Genomic DNA, 21,955 nt, shown 5'->3' on the forward strand with positions numbered 1-21,955 from the left:
TGTACAGGTGATATCATAAAGAAAAATAGGACCATGATACTTAAGCACAGAGTTCCAAAAGATGGATGAGAAAATAAAAAGGACACAGGTCTTGTGGGCTAAATTTATACGAGGTTTCATTTTGTCAGGAAATTAAGTCTTGGCCAAGCACATTTCATATGTTTGGTAGCTTGGTCAAAGGGAAAAACATGTTTATTCTGTTGCAAATACTTCTGAAGCAGAACAACATCTAAATAAATGGAACCAGATCTTAAAATTCCTTACAAAAGAAAACTACTTAGCAGCCGACTCAGCTCAAGATGGGTAACTTTAACATTTCTACACATTGTAAGACCTATGCAAACATTTATGTTGTCACTTTGTTTCTGACTGTATTACTTTCTAGTATTTGGGTAAATCATTGTATAACAGGACACTTTAGCTCAGACTGTTCTCAGATTAATCACAGGCATTTTCACTTTGCCTAGTGTTTAATTAACTACAAGACTTACTACTTTCTCTTGGACAGATGAGGAGAAAAAGATTGCTGCTTCATAAACAATCTAAACCGAAAATCCAAGTTGGCACAACATGTAATTTTGGCTTTAATGATTTTTTTGTTACCATGACAATTATTGTATTGTATGATTGATGACCTATTGTACCTAATCTTATTCAAGATTTAAAGCAAAAACTTACCTTAAAATGACACCATCCTGAAACAGGTGTCCCTGAAATTCTGTATATTTTTAGATTGTGTGGGCAGCCTTATTTATCTATTTATTTTTTCCAAGCAGTGACAACCCTGTTTTAACTCTGGCTCTCTTGATTTGAATACTTCAAGCTCCTAAATGAGAGATTCTCTTCAAGTGGTATAATAAATAGCAGAAATAAAGTTTTCCTGACTATGAAATACAAAATAATTAAAAAAAAAAGCAGTTGTCTCTAGAAATCTGAAAATAATTAACTTTTGGTGAATGAAAGACTAAACCAGAGAAAACTCTTTTAAATTCCTCTTAGTTTTAAGAAAACTTATTTCCAGCAACATAAAGCACTTGAAAATATTGGCATATAAGCATGTCTGTTCTTATTACAGTAAAGCCTAATGGTGCAATGTGTGGTGAGAGGCCTGTCAGAATTGCATCACTCAATGAGATTTCTGCAGACTTGGAGCTCAACTGTTTATTCTGAAAGTAAAATATAGCAGTTCCAGTGCAGGTTCCAATTTTGGCTAAAAATACAAAGATGTTCTTGCTGTCAAATCCACATACAATAAAAGACTGTATGATCACGCCTTTGCACACCTTACCTCAGGCAGGGAATTCTGTCAGCAGCCTGTGGCTTGTCTAGAAAAATTCTGCAGTCATAGGGGTCAACTTCCAGATGAAATGTATGAAAATAGTCTCCCACCAATTTAAAAAATGTTCTGGTTTTGGCAACTGACTCATTAGAGTCTATCTAAAATGTGTATAATGCTATTGAACAGTCGCTGTATTTCTCTGCAGCAAAATCTCTGCAGATTTTGTCCAACTCAGTGATGTGCAAGGTCAAGGCATTGGCCATATCTTGAAAGCTTTATGAATGAGCAATAGACTGCATATATTATATATAAACTAACACTGACCTGCCATTTGCCAATTAAATATTTTCTATTTATAAAAGCTAGAATTTTTTTTCACTGACTTTCTATGACTGGAAAGTATGTAACTTCTCCATCCAAGGAAGTCTCTTGCCATGTTGCTAACATTCAGTGTATTCAGTATGGAAAGTTGATGGCATTTTTATAAGATTGTTCTGTACAGAATGTGACATTTTATTCAGCAGTACACCCACAATTTGGTGATTCGTGCATCTCTGGAGCACTTCAAATGTATTTATGTACTTTAGATTCAGAACCATCCAACTCTTAATTGAAACAGGTTTGACAACTACTGTTGAATTGTTTCAGAGGTATTATAAAGCTTTGCTGCAGAGGGCTGAACTGAACAGAAATCAAAGATGTTTTGTGAAATCAAATATGTAGATGACAATTGTTACAGTCACTGAATACCAAAAATTCCAGCTTTGCAGTTTTTATAACTGCAAAAATGCTTGAAGTGATAGAGAGGTTTTACTTGACTAAATTGAGGTTTCTGGCTAATCAGGGACACTGAGCTGCTTAATAGTCCTTGTGCTGGCAGCCAAATATAATCACCAGAGGCATAAAACCAGTGGGGAGTGTGATACTGATTCCCCCACTACACACAACTAAGCAATGCATAGAGGATACGGTTTTACCTACCTGTATATGATAAATCAATTTGAGTGGCATTAGAGCTGTCATAAAGAGCTCTGTCAATGCCTGGGATGTAATTTCAATAGGGAGTGGGGTCTCACTGATTAACTTCAATAGGGAGACATGTTAAGAATAGGTAACATGAGGCCTGAATCCACATGAGCTCATGTCAAGGAGCCAGATCATCAGCTATTTTAGTATTCAGTGATTGTGAGGTAGAAAAATACTTCTCTACATTAATCTGGATTTTGAAAGGTGACTCATGTCTGCAATTGTGCACTTGGGACAGTGTTAGCATAACTGTTTTAGACGCCTTCTCCCTTACTGTCCCATGTTATTGTAATTCTAGTGCCAACCAGCTGTGAAGAGAAGTTTAAATTTAAATTTGAATGCTAACATGGAGGACTTTCTAGAAGACTCCAAGATTCAGAGTTTGCTCATGGCCTCTTCAAGCAGTGACAGAAGGTATACAGGTCCCCCCAAACTAGTTCCTGTGCTACTTCCTGAGGAGAACAGATTCTTAAACTGATTTTGAAGCCTGGTGAGTCACTGAGAACATGACTGGAGGAACAGTGAGCATGGTGCTGCTATCCTGGGCTGTGTGAACGCAGAGGGCCTGGTGTTATGAATGACATGATATGCCAAGGACCATACTGGACTAACACAGAAGGTGGGCAACACTTCCAGGATAAACAGCTGCACTTACTGGAAGAGGTGACTAGAAATGAGGCAACAGCCAGTACAGCCTAGTTATGTGTGAGAACGACAGAATGCCCCAAAACCTTCCCATGAATGCTGCTACCATGTAATTATGGTAGTGTGCTGTAAGCCACTGCTCTTCAACCCCAGGCTGATGCCCCCAGGTTGCTCTGTGGTGAGCCAATCAGGGCATGAATCAACGTAGACATAATTTTCTGATGCTATCTTTCAATCTTCTACCATTACAGAATAAGCTACCCTCTTGATGTTTCTACCTGGCTGCTGAAGTCACCCTTGCTTCTCACTGGGGAAAGGAGGTTTTTGCAGGTATCTCCCAGGAAAACAGCACTGCAGCAACACATTGCAGAGAGACAGACCATGCTCATCTTCCTCCTCACAGTATCAGCCCAAAAGGTCAGGGCTAATGCTGCTATCACATGGGTAAGTACAGCCCGGGGAGCAAGGAGGACACCATGTGGCAAATTCTGAAGCACAGTGACAGCCTTTTGAACAAAACTCTCCCTGAAAAATGTTTAGAAATACAGTCTTTGTAAAGAAAAGAATCGATTAAATGCATTACTGCTGCAGCTCTGAAATATAAACTTTCGGGGCCGAAAGGCTGCAGAGCCACAGAATTAAAAAGTGAGATCTTGTGTCAGTGAGCAGCAGGCAAACAGGCATCTGGGTAAGCTCTGGACCATCATGACCACTGCAATTTTCTGCTGCCTGCTGCCAGGTACATCCGGGAAAAACAGCGTGGATTCAATAGTCAGCTGCTTGCCAAAACAGCTAGTTAGATAGGAACATTTTTATGGATCCATGCCACTGGCAATTCTAGGAAAAAGCTTCCCCAACACAACTAAGGACTGACCCTTTCTTTTTCCTGTTTGCAAACAGGATTTCTACTACAGGAAACTAAAACAAAGCAACATGCTATTTTATATACGCTGCTTTTTTAAACCCATGAAATATTCCACATTCAAAATAAAAAGATGTAAAATGCTGTAAACCTGCAAATCCAAATAAAATGCCACCAGTGCTTCAGCATACATCTCAATATAGTAAAATCAGTAGAAATCACAACAAATTAAATGGCCTTAAAATTAAAGATTTTTTGGGAAATCCAATTATGTCCACAGGTTTTAGAAGAACTTTTGTATTGTTCCTGAGACTGATGTAATGCATTCCTGCCCCCTGTGAATTCAAACAACAAATGCAAATATTTTTTTTTGTGTAGTTTGCAGATTCTGGATTTTCTTCTTATAGGGGACACAGTCTCCTTGATATCATCTACCAGAGAATACATTTGCTGCTTTTACTTGCCTTCTGTGGCCTTCTCAGAAATAACCCGTGTCTGTGGACCAGAATCTGAAGGAGCTAATAAAAACCTCTGAGAGAGAAGGAATTCTCTAAAGCAACAACAGCGATGGCCATATGTGAATTCCTCTCAGATGACAAGAATAAGGCCTGGTACACAGCAGGGAAAAAAGAACAGATGAACTTGTGCTAAGATCTCACAGAATAAACCAAAATAACAACACCTTACCTTGCTCTTGTTTGATCCTCTCTCTTTCTGCATAGCCGGCAGCAAGCATGTTAATTCTGTTTAGCCATCTGAAATAATATTTAAAAAAGCAGTGATACTGAATCAGCCTCTTAATTTTTGGGTGCATTTCTACCAAAAAAAAAAAAGTTAGAAGCATCTGAAGGAGATTCAAGACAATGCTATTTACATAGCAGACAGCTGTTTTCTTTGATACTCTTACTCAGGGAGTCTCCAAAGATCTGTGATTTTGCTGTTGAACAAAATGTTTTCACAGCAAGATTTTATTTCAAATGGAAAACCATGGATTATGTAAAATACCTGTAAGATAAGAGATTTGTGGATAATCAAAGAACTATTAAGTCTGCTGCTCACAGATATGCCATCACACCAGTACTCCTGCTGTTCTAGTTTCTTAAGAATAAACACTACTTTTCATAGATTCAAGCAACATTTTAAGGCCTGAATTGGCAACTTAGCAGAGGAACAGAGCAGCAACCAGCAGTCAAAGAACAGGTTCACTCCCAAACAGACAGTGAGGTTTAATTATGCCACTATGTGGTTCAGAGCTTACCTAGAGTGCCAAGCACAAAGAAAAGGCGGCATATCAAAACTCACTTTTGTGTTCATGTCAGAGAAGCAGGGAGAGAAAAGACAGTTGCCTCAATGCAGTTCTCATCTAAGGCTCTAACCTGAACTTAGACTGTTCTGCAAGCTGCATAAATTTAAAAAAAACAACAGACTCTTGCTGTTCTCTTCTAGAAGGGCTCTCATGGCCAAACATACACTCAACTACCTGTAGCAGTGCACTGCTTCAACCTGCACTCTTCCCCCATGGGGCTATCAGTGTATTCATTATCCAAACAGTTATACAACATCAGGTCCTCCACCAATGAGGCTTTAAATCACCATGACAAGCTACTGTGGTTATCCATTCCATGGTAAACCTGGAATTACTTGCTCCAGTCATCCCATAGTCAGGATTTCACTGGCCTGGTTTGCCAACCTACTGGCTTGCAGTTTTACTGCTAGGGTATACAAAAAGGACAACTGAAGTCAGGTTTGCATTCGCTTCAGGAATGTGAGACTCCTGCTTCCGAAAACAGTGCCTGATGGGTTTAATTTGCATACACTATGCATGGAAACAGGCTGTAGTATTGTCTCAGCAAGGGGACACCTTTGTAATCACTCCTGTAGGCCAAATTTCAAGACATTTCAAAGCAGGGTAAGCAGGCACTAGATCACAAAATGCAGTTGCTCTCAAAATTAACTCCTGTTACTTCCACAAATGTTGACCACATGTATGATCTGTAAATCACATTGATGGTCCATAAACCATTGCACATTGAGATGAAAGCTATAGATTTACCCCTGAAGTGATTGCAGAATACTTCATGTTAGCATACAATCAAAATTTCTGCCAGAAGAATAGGGAAGCTGTAGAAGGACAGATGTAGTTGTTAGGAAGTGCCCCACACTTTTAAGAATAACTGGCACATAGGAACAGAAATCCAACAAATCATGTGTCAGACACTGATTTCACATCTTCACAGCAGAAAGATGACCCACGACAAAGCTATCTTTTTAGGTTCACATTATTGATTTGTGAAGGCTGCTTGGACAGCTCTGCCATCCCACATCAGACGCACTGAGGCAGAAACCTCACCCAAAGCACTCCAGCCTGTGCTGCTAACTGACCAGAAAAAGCCACAGGCTTGTCCATGTCTAAAGGGTAAAGCATCTCAAGAAGACAAGCCCCTGCTCTGTCAATGGCATGGTAGATGAGGGAAGTGGCCCTTTGCTTGCCTCTTGCCAAACCTGGATTTCATGTCCCCAGTTCAGCTCATGGCTTACCACCCCCCAGCACAGCCAGCAAGGGAACAGCCATATAGTGAACTCCTTTGAATCAGTCAGTGCTCCTGACCACTAAATGTTAGAAAATACACCTAGAAAGGTTGCCGTGTTGGAAAACTTCATTCTGTCCTAAACATGAGATAGTATTTTGCCTTAAGTGGGCGTGAGAGTAAGATAATGAAATAAACTAACACTTATTGACAGCCAATTGATACTCTTCCAGCAATTGTAGATGATTGTTTTCAGAAAAATGTTATTTCCTGAAAACTATAATCTAATGAGAACCCAGGAAATGTGTACCAGTTGGAGAGAGACACAGCAGACTGCCTTCACATGTAATGATTTTCTGTAATCATGTTCTGTGTCATGTCACCTGAATGCCTGTGGGGTGAATGAGAAGGCACTCATGTGGTTGCAAACCGTTAACAACCATAGCTTTTGAGCAGTTTTCTAAGTTAGAAACTAAGGAATGGCATTAACTTCTGCATATTTTCTGATATGCGGCTGTTAAAACTTCTTCAGATATGGTTAGTATATGTATGGTTAAAGAACCAGTATTATTTTAATAAAGCATGGCTAGACTTAAGGTTCACTGCATATGAGCAATGCAAAACAGTGGGCTTATATCACAAGGAAACATAAAGATCTCCTGCAGAACAGAAGAGGAGTAAAACATGCCCACTTTAAAATGCACTGGGGACAAAAGTTCTAAGCGTACAGTTATACAAATATTCCTTACTATGAATATTAAGAGATAAAAAGCCCTAGAACCTGGGAAGATTAAAATCTTTCTTCCCTACAGTGTGCTGTGTGCTGGTAGCCACTGTATCTTTTACAGGGCAAGAGGCCAAGAAAATATTTTTTTACTGCAAATACAGCTTTAATTTTCTTGTGAGAATTATATTGTTTGTTAGGTATGGCAATATATATTTTTTTTTTAATTATGACACATAGAAAAGAATTTTAAAAGATGCCAATCTTTCTGTAGACCTGTAACCCCCTTAAAGAAGGGAGGTCTACATAAGTTACACCTTATCTCATGCTCAGGTAGCTGCAATACTTTTAGACAAAGCAGGGTGTCCAATTGTCTTTAATCAAAAAACTCCAGGATATATGATGAGCTTGATATATGGGAATATCGATACCTTACAGTGTCTGTAAGTACCCAACTGCAGTTTAACCAGAATAAAGAGGCCTGTAGACAGTGCAGGGGTATTTCTAGAGTCCTTCTTCACTGAAATCTTCCAGAGATGTTCACATGGGCTAACACTGTGAGCTGACTTGAAGTCTTTCCTCTTGACCATAGAGCTATACTAAGGAAGAAAACTCTTATAAAACTCAATACTCCATGTCACAAAAAAGAGAAAGATAACAGCTCAGTTACAGCAGGTCAAGGAAGTTCTCAGCCAAATACTCCATATCAAGTTTCTGGCTCTACTTCCCTACCTAGAAGATATAATTTTGACAGCCATATAAGCAAATGCCTAAAAAATGGACAGCTTGGAATAAAAAGGAAGAATAAGAATATTGCAAGTATTTAAGCCAGCCAGTCCTGAAAAGGATGCATTTGCCTCTGAGCTGATGATCAGGGTTTTTGAGTCAAGAACAAATAGTCCATAAAGCAGCAGACACAGTTATCAAAGCAAATCAAAATAAAGCTATATATCATCAAGCAGAAGTATAAGTACTGCTTTCTACATTGGAATATTTTCTTGGAATGGGAATAACAATGAATTTCCAAGAAAGAGGTTTCTATGACTATACATTTAAGGTAGCAAAACAGTTCTTTGCATCAGCAGAGGATATTCTATCCTTCTCACCCAGACTAAGCATGTTATATGGGTAGAAAACACTTTTGGTGGAGCAACCATGTAGACAAAAGAACTTCAGACACCACAACAGTAAAGTTCTGTGATCATAGTTCTCCAGACTCCTTACCAGCATAATGGTGTGGCACAGTCATAAATTAGTAAGAAAATGTGAATAGTGCCAAAGTAAGTTGAGATTAAAACAGCCATTTTTTTGTGAGTAGATACACACAAACAAAAAAACTTAATAAACTGCATTCACTTTTTTTTTTTTTTTTTTTTTTAATGTAATTTTACACACGGGATGAAGGAATTGAACTTTCAGTCAGACAATGTATTAGCAGTTTTCTATTTTGGTTTCTTCTGTTTCAGGAATAAAACGAGTTTAAAAGACTGCATGATACATAATTAAAATGTATGTCAGAAACACAACAGGAGTTGTTTTAACTAAATAACTTGATTGTATGTTTTACTTCAGCTAGGCTACAAAATTATTTGAGACAGCAGTTATTCTAGACAGAAATATTTTATTATCTCTGTGTTTGAAAGATTATTTTTCAGTAACTCACTTTTTTCAATATAGCGTTAATTCAGTGTTTGTGAAAGTGGAGTGTTTTCTTTACTACATCTGGTAGCAGCTCGGATATAAGAATTTTAAGTAATTCCATAGACCTTGACAGAGTTGCTTTAAATGTATATGTGTATAACTCAGATCAAAATTTGGTCAAGCTCATTCTAAAAGAATTAATAAACACTTATTTCAAAATATGATAAAAAGACTATTTGTGCTGCAAAGTTGAAAACATTTAGCTCTTGGGTTTTTGACTCTGCAATGTATTTTTAAAGAACTGATGCATATTTGCTGCTGCTTTCTGATTGCTGAACAGTTGGATGAATTTTTATCCTTCAAAACAAGGCACCTTGTCATATTGACTGAGGACCTGGTGACAAAAATTATTTATCTACTGCTGTAGTTCGGGATATGCTGAATAGACCAAACCATTATTCTGTTTGCTGTGCAGCAATCTGCATTTTGAGTGACTGGCTTGACAGAATTATGGAAAGACAAGCCTAAAATTTTATAAACAAATAAAGAGGTTTTAAATTTTAGGACTGAGGAGAGACTTTTGAAGTGAGCCTTAGTCATGCATGAAATTTAAAAAAAATGTTGATAGCTATTTCTAAATGAAAGCAAGCATAGTATAGTATGAGTATACTTTTCCAGCCAAATATGATCAGTAAAGAACTGGCAGTACCCTGAAGGTGCTCTGCCAGGTACCTGAATCTAATACACACAGGAGACATCAAACCATGATTATAGCACTTACTAACAATTGTATGGATTGAGTTTTATCTGTTTTTCCTCTGTTTTAAAATCAATTTTGCTCAGTGAAGATGTCCACAGAACAATTCTCAGGCTGCAAGAATAGATTTCTGTTTGTGTCTTATGATGAAAATGACTTATTATTTTAAAGTGAAGTAATGCCAGTTTATGTTGTGAAAATAAATGAAATAAAACCACAAATATTTGAATAGACATGGGATCCATTCAAATTATTTAAGAGGAACTGTGTTTATTTTGTCCTGAAGTCCCAAACATTTCTCTGAAAAAATTGCATAAGTGGCCTAAAACATAAATTAAAACCCAGTACCCAAAGAACTAAGACTTAAGGCCTTGTTCTGTCTGAGTTGCTGAAATTTTCCTTCCCAAAACAAATGCAACCAAAATTTCACTTCAACATGTAGGTTAAATTCATGGCAGCAGCAAGAATCTGCAAAATTAATTCCTTGCATTTTCCACCTCGTTTTTCAATTTTTTCCAAAAATCTTCAAACCTTTGTTTAAAAAAAACCCAGTAATTTTTGCAGTAATTGAAGATTTGGCATACGCAGCCACTCAGAAACATGCTAGTCTGCACTTGTTTTCTCAGCTATTAAACATAACTTTTTAGATTAACACGTAATTTATTATCACTGTGTTATTACTAGCTCTAGAAGTGTTACATATAAGGAAAGGTTCTTTGAATTTTGCTAGATTTCCTTACCTGTTCATATCATCTAGATGTTCAGCAGCAAAATAAAAACTTTTGATCTTAGGATGGCAGGCTTTGAATGCACTGTAGAGGAAAAATATCATTATAAAAACATAATGGCACAACTCTATTTTTGTTTATTGGTAGTTTGTTGTTTGTTTGTTTAATTTAAGATATTGTGGTCATCAAGGAATTTGATGAGTTCAGATTTTCTGAGTTGTTGGGGTGCCCTCAAAGAGCCTATAAACATACAACTTTTAAGATTGTGCCAGATTTCACCCAGAAAAGTGCTCTTCAGCTACAGCTTTCTAACGAATTTTGATTCACATCTGCAGAAATATAGTTCAACAACTACCTGCAGTGTACTATATTTGGATAAAGTTAATCAGTTAAGGATAAAATTTTATGCAGCAGGTAATTTTGCTGATACACTTATAGGTGTCAAAATTTTTTTTTAACAGAAAATTTACTGAACAATTTATTTGATACAACAGAAAAACTTTTAGTCCCGGTGATTTCTCACATCCCAATGACCTTGACTTTAACTTTAGCTCTAATGACTGCATTTCAAACAGAAAAATGTGATGCACTGATTGACTTCTGAAAAGCTGTTATAAATCAACACTGTGTTTTCAAGGTCATTCTAAGTAACGGGCAATTATGTCTCATCTTTTCTTTCCACCAAAGTTATCAACATGACAGGGCTGAGAAAATTACTGCATTTCATACATAATATGAAATAAATTGGTAGAAATAATTTTTTAACTCCGTTGGATAAAGATTTATGGTGAAGTACTTGAAGATCCAGAAAATGCATCTGAAAGTAATTAATAATTTACAGTATAGAAGAATCATTTTTGAGAACAGCCCAAAGATCTCTCTTAAAATAAGAACAAAACATACTTAACAGTCACAATGAAAATAAGGAAAACTCCAAACATGATAGGTGAAGAACATTACCATTTTTCTGAGACACAAGAGATTATATATATAAAATATTATCATATAGTTCTCACTCTCTCTAATCCACTGTGACTCAGAAAAATGGTAATGATGTTCTTCATGTGTATTGTGTTTGCAATTTTCAATATATGTTTCTTTGTGTACATATATGTAAATATATGAAAACAAGTTATAAAAAAACAGGGATACAAAACTGCTAGTAAAGTAAAATTGAGACAAAAAAAAATTCCTCTAACACATCAGAACATGAGAAAATATTATGCAAGTGAAAGCAGATATAGAGTGACATTTGCTCAGTTTAGAAAGACCTCATTAAGTTACTGAGACCCAAAACTTGACTTTATAAAATTGTTAACAGCATCTGTTGTCTAGATGCTTAGAGGTTTTTTTTCTTTATCTGCCACTCAAGCAAGGAATTTTCATGGCTACATTTTATATTGTACTATCTGGTAGATACCAAATCAAGTAAAAAATGCAATTTAAGCAGGGTGCAATTCTGAGAAATGAGTTGACTTTATGCTGTTATCCCAAGAAAAAAGAAAAACTGAAGAATTTCAGTAATGTAGCCCAAATACACCGGAAAATAAGGCTAACCTGATGTATTTTTTTTTAAAGCAGTTTTCATTTTCTGCCTTTTGAGACCATAACGAATAGTAGAGTTCATCCTGAAGAGATACGTAGACCAACTGATACAATGTCAGTGTCTTCTCTAGAACTGTACGTGCAACAAATCTTAACATTCCGCTTTTACAATTTGTTATCTGTACACATTTCAGTGATTTCACGGTCTTGACAGACTTGAAAGAACAGTGAAACCATTAGAAGGCAAGACAAAATGTTTTAAGCAACAATGACTCTAAAAATACCTCTGTGGGAGTACACCTGTCACATTGCTGTATATCCTTAAACTTGCATCTAAATAAGAAATGGATTTGTGCAATGACACAAATCTGGACAGCAGCACACACAGCTAGGTGAGAAGAAAAGTTATTTGAGACCTTTAGGTCATACCTCAAAAATACTGCAAATCACTGTCACTTTCTTTTTAGTCTGCCTCAGGATTGATAGGCGGTGTCAGCAAACTTTGAGATGATGGTAACTAATTTGGAGTTACATTAAAGATTGATTCCCAGCCATGAACTTGGGGACTTTTTCACTTGGATGATCTCTTTATTATGCTTAGAGCTCTTTATTGAACTTAAATGTACCACACATACATACATTCCAACCCCCAAAAAACATGCACCAAGAGAAAACCCAAAACCAAGAAAGGAAACAATGAAAAAGGAAATCTAGGAAAATAAAATCAGCCAAATAGCCTTCCTGCTCTTAATTAATTTTGCTCTAGTCAAGTACTGTAATTCATGATAAAGTAAAACAAAACACAACACCTTCTTGAGGAAAGATGGCACACAGAAACCACACTGAATTTGTCAGTTCTGTATGACCTTATTCTGTGAGAGAAACAAATGATCATTGTAACAAAGTCCATTATGTCACTGTTTGAAGGAAAAGCCTTGTCCTTTTTTCTGTTGTATCATTGCATTATTTTTGAGCATACTTACTATTTCTTGCGGCATTCACTGGCTCTGTCAATTTTAAATTCAGGTAGACTGATGAATCCTTCTGCTTTTTCATCCTGCAAAGGCATGTCTAGATATTATTGCTGTTAAGGTGTCAGAAAGAAAACAACAAAAAAACCCCACCATACTGAAAACTTAAAGATATTCTCACTTGCCTGCTTCTTACATAAAGAGTACTAATATATGCTCTGCTTTGGCAAACCTCCCACAGAAGTCACTGGGACTTTTGCCAAAGTAGTAAGACAGATCCCTTGGTGTAAAATACAGTTTTAAATACCCAGTTTTCTCAAACAATTTTACAGCTGAAACAGCATTTGAAAATAGACAAAATGACCAAATATATTCAGGCAATTAGTTATTGTAATTAGCTAATTTTGGGGGAAGACAGACTAATTAGTAAGGAGAAATGCAGCCTACTGTACGAATTAGGGAAAAAGTAAATTTTTATGTGTGCTCTTTACTATCTTTATATGATATCACATCTAAGAGGCATGATACGCCTTCAACTACTTTCATCTCCCTCCAGAACCCAGGAGAGAAGTTATCTGGCCTTCCTCCCCTGTCCCCTGAAGACTTGCACGTAGTTGATTTTATTAGACATTTGATCTCCTTTGACTTTTCACAACTTGAAAGCGTGATTTATTTTAAGCTATTAATACATCAATAACACAGACCCTCTTATTTAACTGCTCATAACTTTGCCTGAGCAATTAATACAGGATCATGACAGTGAAGCTGCAGAAAACACAAATGCATGTTAAAGGAATTCCAGAGGATATCTTTTTCTCAGAATGTCCATGGCTATTTATGGTATATACACAATACATATGAGTACATGCTTTCTTAAAAATAAACAAATAAAAGACACAAATCAATGTATAAAGCTGGAATTAGACTTGTTCTGTGAAAGGTACAAGATTGTAACAGGTTCTGCATTAGAAAGGACTTTAAAATTGAAAGGACACTGTTTCTTTTTTGCATGGTTGCCTAAGGAAACAAAATTTTGGCAAGAGCACTGTTTGCTTGTCTGGCCTCCTCTGCCAGCTTTTGAATCTATTGGTGATTGCAAACACTGGTGAAGGAGCTGAGCTTTCAAAAATAACCAAGTCTCAGCAAATCTCAGGGAAATTTGGAACAGGGGGGAAGCAGAGGCACTCAGATTACTGCCCTCTCCATGAGAAAGTAAGACACAACTGAGGGGTTCCACATGCTCCTTGGCCAGGACCCGTGAGCAGTTATCATAGGTGTTAGATATGAATTACCACCCTGATGAAGACCTCGCAGTAGACCTTGAGGAGGGATGATGAACAGGAGGGAGTTAGGGAAACTGATCTGAAACTGGAATCAAGGCACAAATTGGATTAGTCTGTGGGAAAACAGGCTTCTATAATGCTGTTCATGGAACAATTTCCTTTTTATCTTCCCAGGAAAAAATTGGGAATTACATTGTTTTTAAAAGGTTGTGTACAAGTGTTCATTGCACAACCAAAGCTGCACAAATTTCAGTTGGGCTGCTCCAGAGCTCTTAAGTTTAGCATATTTGAGCACTGAAATAATATCAGAGGTTTCAAAGAAGGAATGACAGGGGAACACAACTGAGAGGACAAAAGCATCCTTAATTACCAGAAGTTCTGGTGATTTCACTAGTACAGATAAACAAAGAACATCAGGCAGCACATCATTAAAGTTTACAGTCCCATGACTTGAGGATAGATTTGTTCGGAACTGATAAGAGCAGGATACAGAAAAGATTACTACTTCTTCTTGTAGTAAAAGGTGAATTTAAAGGACCAAATATCTCTGGACATTTCAGTATGATCATTTGGGTGAATAAAGTTATTCAGATATATAAGCACTCAAAGTACTGGGTTCCCCCTCACTCATGACAACAGCATTACACAGGGTATTTGTTGAGACAGATCCTTACCTCTTCATTGATATACCAATACAGAGATGTATCCTTCAGGACAAACCAGTATTTTTTCCACTTCTGGGAGAAATAACTCTTGGCATCTTTCTTTTTCCAAAGCCAGCCTTCACAGTCCCCTCGACCAAGATCTTTACATGAGATCCGTCTTTTGCTTTTACCAGGAATAGGAGCTGAAAATGACATGGAGTTGATGAGAAAGCATTTGACGTGCTCATTCATACAGCAAGACAGCTAGCCAGAAAGCACTGCATACTTGCCTAAGAAATGAATTAAAATTTCAATTTCATTTTGCCCTGAATACATTATTACAAACTGTCTATTTTGACCACAAAGTCTATAAAAGGCACTGTAAGTTAAAAACAAAAACAGTGTTCAGCACCTCACCAAGCTCATATTCTATGGATAAGACAAAAAAACCCAACAAACCCCATACAAAAAAGCAACACAGAAAGATAAGACTTTATGCAGAAAAGAAGGGCAAGATATTTAAAAATATGAAAAATTGTTGTAATTTTCAACAAATTAGTATTTCACTTCAGATTAAAGCCCACAGCTTATACATTCATGTACTTGGCTGCCAAATACAACTATGTAAGAAGTACTTCATGGGTATTCAGAAACCTCTCTTTGCAGCTCTTTTTGCAACTAAACAATTCCTAAACCCTTTGTACTTCCAAATCAAAGAAGGACAATTTACTATGATATAAATTACCCGACAGCTTTGATAATGAACAAGGGCTGCTGGAAAAACACACAGCTCAGGCCTCAAAGAGGCTAAAGTCTAAATACTGAAAAAAACAAATCAAACAAAAAACCCCCCAAACACCAACAAACAACAACAACAACCAAAAAAAAAGAAAAGAAAAGAACAAAACAGCAGATATATGCAGGTAGAGGAGCATTAGGAAGCTGTGAGACATCACTAATGAAGTAACACTTCCTCAACGTGATCAGCTGAACTGAAGATTGGAGCTAATAAGTTCTAGTTCCTCAGATACTGTGTAAATGTTAATGTTGGCAATTCCTTCCTACCAACCTATGAAAACAAATGCAATGTTTACCTTTGTTCTTCTTTTTACTTTTCTGCTGTAGAGAAGACTGCTGAAATGTCTACAAGAAAATAAAAATGGAAGAAGTGAAAATACAGTGCTTATATTCAATCACATCCTTATCAAAACAGAAGTGCAATGTTGCGAACACTGAAAGTCATCACTAGGTAATACCAGGCAACAGACTTCTAGGCCTAAGAAAAAAAGGTAATTTTAGTTCACTTGTTCTTGAGGTTGTAAACCTAAATCACATAGTGAAACATCTTAAAATAGATCACAAAATAGTTTGCCAAAACAATTGAAGTTTCTCTCTAAAATGTTCTCTCATACTTTTTAGTATTGGTTAGTATGATAGTGAAGCTACACAGCCTGTGCATTTCTAATACATTGTCTAATTAAGGTCTTCCTGACATAAATATGAAAACATGAAAATTAACACTTTGCCTAATGCAAGTATGAAAGCATATATACAATATGTCTTTTGAACATCAGACAATATGCTCAAAACCAGGCCTAATATTTGTAAAGATACCAATAAAACTCTGCTAAATCAGAATTGGGAAAAAGTCACCCAAATAAATATTATGAAATAGAAAACACATCATTTTTTACCAGATTTTGACTGTATTTCTCTTCAGTTGATCCACTCCCATGAAGCAACCCATTGCCTTGGCACTGAGACAGGATGAAAATTATTCCTGTATTTAAGATCCTAGCTTATTAAAAATGGTAATGGGTAATTATATTTTAGGGTAATTTCTGTTAAAAAACTTAACTCAGATAATTACCATCACTCTAGTGAATTAAACAAATAATTCTGTAATTAATAATTTCAGAATTTAAAGATGTCATTTTAGTTGTTTTGAATTTTAGTTTCCTATAAAGATGGACAAACGTATTAGTACTGAAACTAAGTAAAAGCCCCATTAGAGAGTCTGAGTATTAAAGCCTCTTCTTTCAGCTTACCATGAATCAATACAAAAATTAAAGCTTTTGTGCCACTTGATAAAAATAAATCTAAGTAAAAGCACTATCATTCCTGTGAGTCCAAATCCTTGTCCTAGCAGATAAGACAAACCCTCGCTCCAGCTTACAAGGCTCCCTTTTCAATTCAGAGTGCTGCTTTTCATTTTCTGCTTCTTGCTTCCCATGCACCTGAGCTCACATGCAGGAGGCCTGAGGCTCAGCTTCCAAGGAATGTCTCACCACACAGCTAAGACATTCTCAAGCAGCAAATACTAACATGTCCATGTAAGTTACCAGCAATACAATGATAATGAAGTGTGATATACAAAATTTGCTGTCTCGGTAGATGTGCTGATTCCTTGTAGATCATATTTGAAGAAAGTTACTCAACTGTACTGCCATCTCAGGTGGCCAAAATGGATCTCCATTGGGAAGATAAAAAGAGCCCATCTGTTTTCATCCCCTGGCCCTTGTCTGTTTTCTGCTGCTACCGGTATCAATTCAATTGGCATCAGCTCTCAGCAAGCTGAGACAGCAACATCATCCCAACTTACATCACATGAAATATTTCGACCTGCATAGGACTAAGAGAGATCTGTATCGCCAAGGAGTATTAGGGTGTCTGGGCAGAAGTGTGCAAATAACTGCCTCTTAGGTGCTTAGAAAATCTTACCTAATCTAAAGTGGTTGGAAAAACACACATATGCGCAAACCCAAAACGTTAGCACTTCTCAGTTCACAACCCCAAGAATTTTATTCTGCTGCTTGACTTCACTAATATTTTCACAGAAAACTCTGCCAAAAGAGAAAAAGAAAACCTTCTCTTGGTTTTCTTATAGGTGATTTTGAAAGCAGATTAAAACAGTATGAAGAGCCTTCTCTTTAAATGTTTCACCTGTTAACTGAACTTGGAAACTTGAACTTGCACCTCTCAACCTCTCAGTTTTTGGGAAGAAAAGGTAATGAAGGGGTATCAGTTTTTGATAGGAAGACAGCACGTAACTTAGACATCTAGCCATTTTTCCATACACTACACCATACTGCAAAATAGAAATTAAATTATTATTCTAAATTAGCTCATGAAATTAAATTATAATTAATGACAAAATCTATAACAGAGTGAAGTTCCTAGGAATTATTCAAATTACTTCAGTGATTTTAGCTAACACTTTAAACTATTTTACATAGACTTCAGACTTTCAGTTGGTTTGTCCTTTGCAAAAACAACGCCACCTTTTTTATGTTTGCGGGTTTGGTTTTTTTTTTCTTTTTTCCCCAGAAAATAGATAAACAGTATGTATTAGTTGGTGCCATTCATTTTAAAACTCACATGATATGTCATCCAAAAAAGCCCAAGTGAGAATGAAATCTAAAAATGCTGCTTCTGTTGCTTTTTTTGAGGAAATAATCAAATGCAATCTGCAGCCTCCTCCCACTTATTAGATAATGCTTAATGCCATTTTTGCAGTGTTGTTTAGAATCACAGATTGATGAAGGAGGTCATGTCCTTCCTCTTGCTTAGAGCAAGGCTTTATTTGAAGCCAATGCTGAATCATGCTCTTCAGGGTCAACCCCAGCCTAGATCCAACTGTATTCGAAGAGCAAGATTTTACTGCCTCTTTAAGCAACCTGTCCTAACGCAGACAACCAAAATGTTTCCTCTTTTACAGCTTAATTATGTGCTGTGGCAAATATGGAAATAATATAAACACTTCTTTTTAATGCCATCAACCCTAAAAATATGGATTCACACTAAAGCCAGAAATTTAGCTGTACTAAAGCAAGTTTGCAGCAAGATACTGTTTAACCACCCACCCACGAGGCCAGATTTCAGCATATGTTCACTGCATTCTAACTGTGATACATCTTGAGCTTTGGGCAACTGCTTACACATACATCTTGTCCCAGTTTCCAAGAATTCATCTCTTCTACTAATTCTGAGAGCAAGCATGAAACGAAATAGAAAACAGCATTCTATACTAAAGAAAATTGTTAGTAACTCAAAATAATAAACAAAATGGAAATGAGACTGCCACTGAAAACAGGGAATAGATGAATACCTTGTCCCAGATAGATATTGTCACTCCTGAAGAAAATTTGAGACTGTTTAATTATATTCTGAATTATATGCTTTCCAGTTGCCCAAAATACAATTACCAAAACTTTCCATTATCCAAAAGCATGGTGTCACCTGATGTTCAATAAATATAAAAAATCCCTTGAATACCATGAGTCTTAGTTTTTTGAAAGTAGCAATTTTCTCCTGTAATATGTGATGTTTGAGCTTGTCGTATTTAATAATACACCTCAACTCAACACACAAGTAAGTAGAATATAAAATAAATATTTTAGGTATATATATATGTCTGCCTTTGCTATCAGCAGCCACCAAAGCACATGTATTTCAGGAGGAATAAAACATCATTTATTAATGGCATTTTTGTTATGTTTCTGCTTCTTTTTAACAAAGGTGCTAAGGCTACCTCTAGCCCTACCTGCGGGCTTAGCTGCATATCCCATCAGTCAATGGACATTTCATTGTGCATGGAAAAGCCAGAACAGTTCCTCTCTTCCTGCAACAGTTCATTACCAAACTTGCTATGTGGGTTATATTTACTTTGACACTCTTCAAAATGATTGACAGAGTTCTGAAAGCCCATCAGAAGACTGCAATGCTGTAAATAGCAATCTGCCCTACAGTACAACTTTCCATGCTTTTAGTATTATAGTGCAATAATACAGCAACATAGTAAAATTCTCCATGTGGAGGTTCATACTAACAAAAGAGGTCACCGAGGACGTATAACTGTTTGCTCCTTTAGCAGGAAAATAGTCACATATAAATGGTATAATCAATAATAGCTGCATGCACATGATCACACATCAGCGTAATTACATGTACAACACACATTTTTCAAGAAATGAGACCACCAGTTTTTCATCTCACCCTCAAGAATTTTCCAGTTTCCTGTCGGCTTTTGGCTCTTGGAATAAAGTATTAATTCTTGGTTAGTACCACACCTTCTGCATATTTGTGCAGAAGGCAAGATTGAAAGCTAGTCATGAACATTCAGAAGCCTGAAAATGTCAGTATTTATTATGAACTACTTAGTAGTAATATAACAGCTCTCTATTTGTAAAAACAAATTTAAATAAGTGATAAATAATTTAATTTTCAATCAATTTATTTGGTGTCAAATAGGAATTTTAATAATCTGATCTTTCAATACTAGTATTAAATTGGAGTGAAACAGCTATCAGGATTGACGAATATTTGATAAAACTCATGTTGTGATGAAAGTTATAAAATTTCAACTCCAGTTGATACCTCAAATAAAAGTAGAAGACAAGCAGATTGGTTAACAAAGCTACTGATTTCAGAGGACTGGTTATTTCGCCAAACTTCAAGAATCTGAGGAGGAAGTCCAAAGATGTGAGGTCAAACTATGCCTATATAAGAGTGTCTGTAGGAGCTGATGTAAACACCCTGTGTGAACAAGAGACCATGACATCCATGTCCAAAAAGTAGATATATTCTAATAATTACATGGTTTCCCTCATCGTTACAGAATTTGTAGTTCTACCAGAAAAGATCATAACTTAAAATTCTCTGAAAATCTGGGTTGGCCATAGCAATTAGTGCTAAATTTGGCAGCTTCTTTAAGTGCTTATTTGTTTCTTCACTTTTCTATAGAGATTTTCCACTCACTCATTTTTTGGAAAGCTGGAAGAGAGAACCAGGTTATGGAAATAATAATATCCAACTCTTTTACCTGAATTTGAGCTCAGTCTGACTGGAAAGGAAAATGGCAAGTATCTTTATTGCTTTTTAGAGAGCTCAAGTAAAATTCAATTTTTCTCAAACTGAGAGTTTAGATATTAAGGAACTATTTACTGTCAGACAGTTCCCCTCTTTTACTGTAAGATAACTTTCTCTAGTTTCAGCAGAGTAGCTTGTAACATTTCAGATTACTGGAACTTTCTACTGCAGATGAAAAAGCCAGTATCTGGAAAAAAAGAAAGCTGGTGCTGCCAATTATTTGATCGATCTCTCACACTTGATACTTAAACCACACTGGCAATGTTGTGTTTCCATAGTTTTCATACACTACATATACATATTCCTCTGTAGTTGGTATGCTGAGATCCAAAATTTCAGAGCAAAAATAAGAGTTAAAAAGGGGAAAAAAATCAAAGCTATTTATATTGCATTGTAACACTGTTTGTCACGATTAGCAACTCATGCTTAAGAGTACTCCCAGCAGAGCATTTTGCCAAAATCTTTTGTGTTTACCATCTTGTTTAGTCTCCATTAAAAGCTAACAATAGATAGTATTAATTATTTTAATGGATGTTTCTGGAAAAGATAGTTTTCAAGAACTACTTTACAAAGGTTTGATCAGAGGGGTCTAGGACAACTCTCTGCTGCCAGCTCTACACAGGACATCTCTCCAGTAGGACATCTCTCCACTAGGACATCTCTACTCCAGGATAACTGTCCACATATTAGCAGATGACACAGGGCTGTGTTAGTGTCCCAGTGTAGAGGTGTCCCAGCACAGAGATGTCCCTTTCTGTGATGAGAGTTTAGAAAGTTTGAAACCTCTTGCCAATCAGCAGCAGAATTTCATTCACAACAGATAACCATTTTGTTTACAGTAAGGCCAGGTATTGACCTGTTATTATGTTTTCCCCCCACGGTATGCAAAAAGATTACTGTTCGTAGTCAGCTAGGTCTTGAAGCTAATCAGGTCCACACCAGATATCTGCAAGGCAGCTTTTTGGAACAAGAGCTGAAACTGGGCCACACAGGACTCTACCCAGGGGAGCACAGGGGAGAAGATACAAAACATGACTTGATGTGCTGAAGTAGTCAGTTACCAGGACTACAGGTCAAATGAAGCAACTATGGGTGACATTACATACAAAAACCTATCTACTAAGAAGTGAGATAAGGAAAGACATGTTCTAAGTTATGACCCTGTTTAGGAAGGCAAAGACTTCACTGCCTTGCTTGAATAGTTTTCTGTGTTGACTGGGGTTCAAAGACTGCGAACAGAATGAGTATCTGTAAAAAAATCTCGTACTGGGCATATCTGATTTGTCAGGTCATGCAGGGTGTTTTATGAAATATTCCTGCTCCTGTAATCACAAACTCTACTAGTCCATTACCTTTTCTCATATTTTGCTGATTATTTTTTCATTTTTATTTACTTCAGGATTTTGAACTTCTCATACATTCAGTATTCTCTGATTTATCTGTGGCTACAACTA

General features: G+C 36.5%; 1 protein-coding gene across 16 annotated transcripts in view; it reads right to left on the reverse strand.

Annotated features, from left to right (window-relative positions):
* CNKSR2 (connector enhancer of kinase suppressor of Ras 2) overlaps positions 1-21,955 on the reverse strand; it is a 475,055-nt gene that overhangs the window by 299,531 nt on the left and 153,569 nt on the right. For all 16 annotated transcript variants that reach the window (XR_007888446.1, XR_007888445.1, XR_007888447.1 and 13 more), the window contains 5 exons: positions 15,728-15,776; positions 14,664-14,836; positions 12,719-12,792; positions 10,203-10,274; positions 4,500-4,567 (listed from right to left, as the gene is read on the reverse strand). Coding sequence is in view for 13 of the 16 variants with exons in the window: in XM_051608949.1 (XP_051464909.1) it covers positions 4,500-4,567; positions 10,203-10,274; positions 12,719-12,792; positions 14,664-14,836; positions 15,728-15,776 (436 nt within the window). In the remaining 3 variants the exon portion in view is untranslated. The remainder of the gene's footprint in view (positions 1-4,499; positions 4,568-10,202; positions 10,275-12,718; positions 12,793-14,663; positions 14,837-15,727; positions 15,777-21,955) is intronic.

Source organism: Apus apus, chromosome 1, assembly GCF_020740795.1.
Source record: "Apus apus isolate bApuApu2 chromosome 1, bApuApu2.pri.cur, whole genome shotgun sequence".
In the NCBI taxonomy this organism is placed as follows: Eukaryota; Metazoa; Chordata; class Aves; order Apodiformes; family Apodidae; genus Apus; species Apus apus.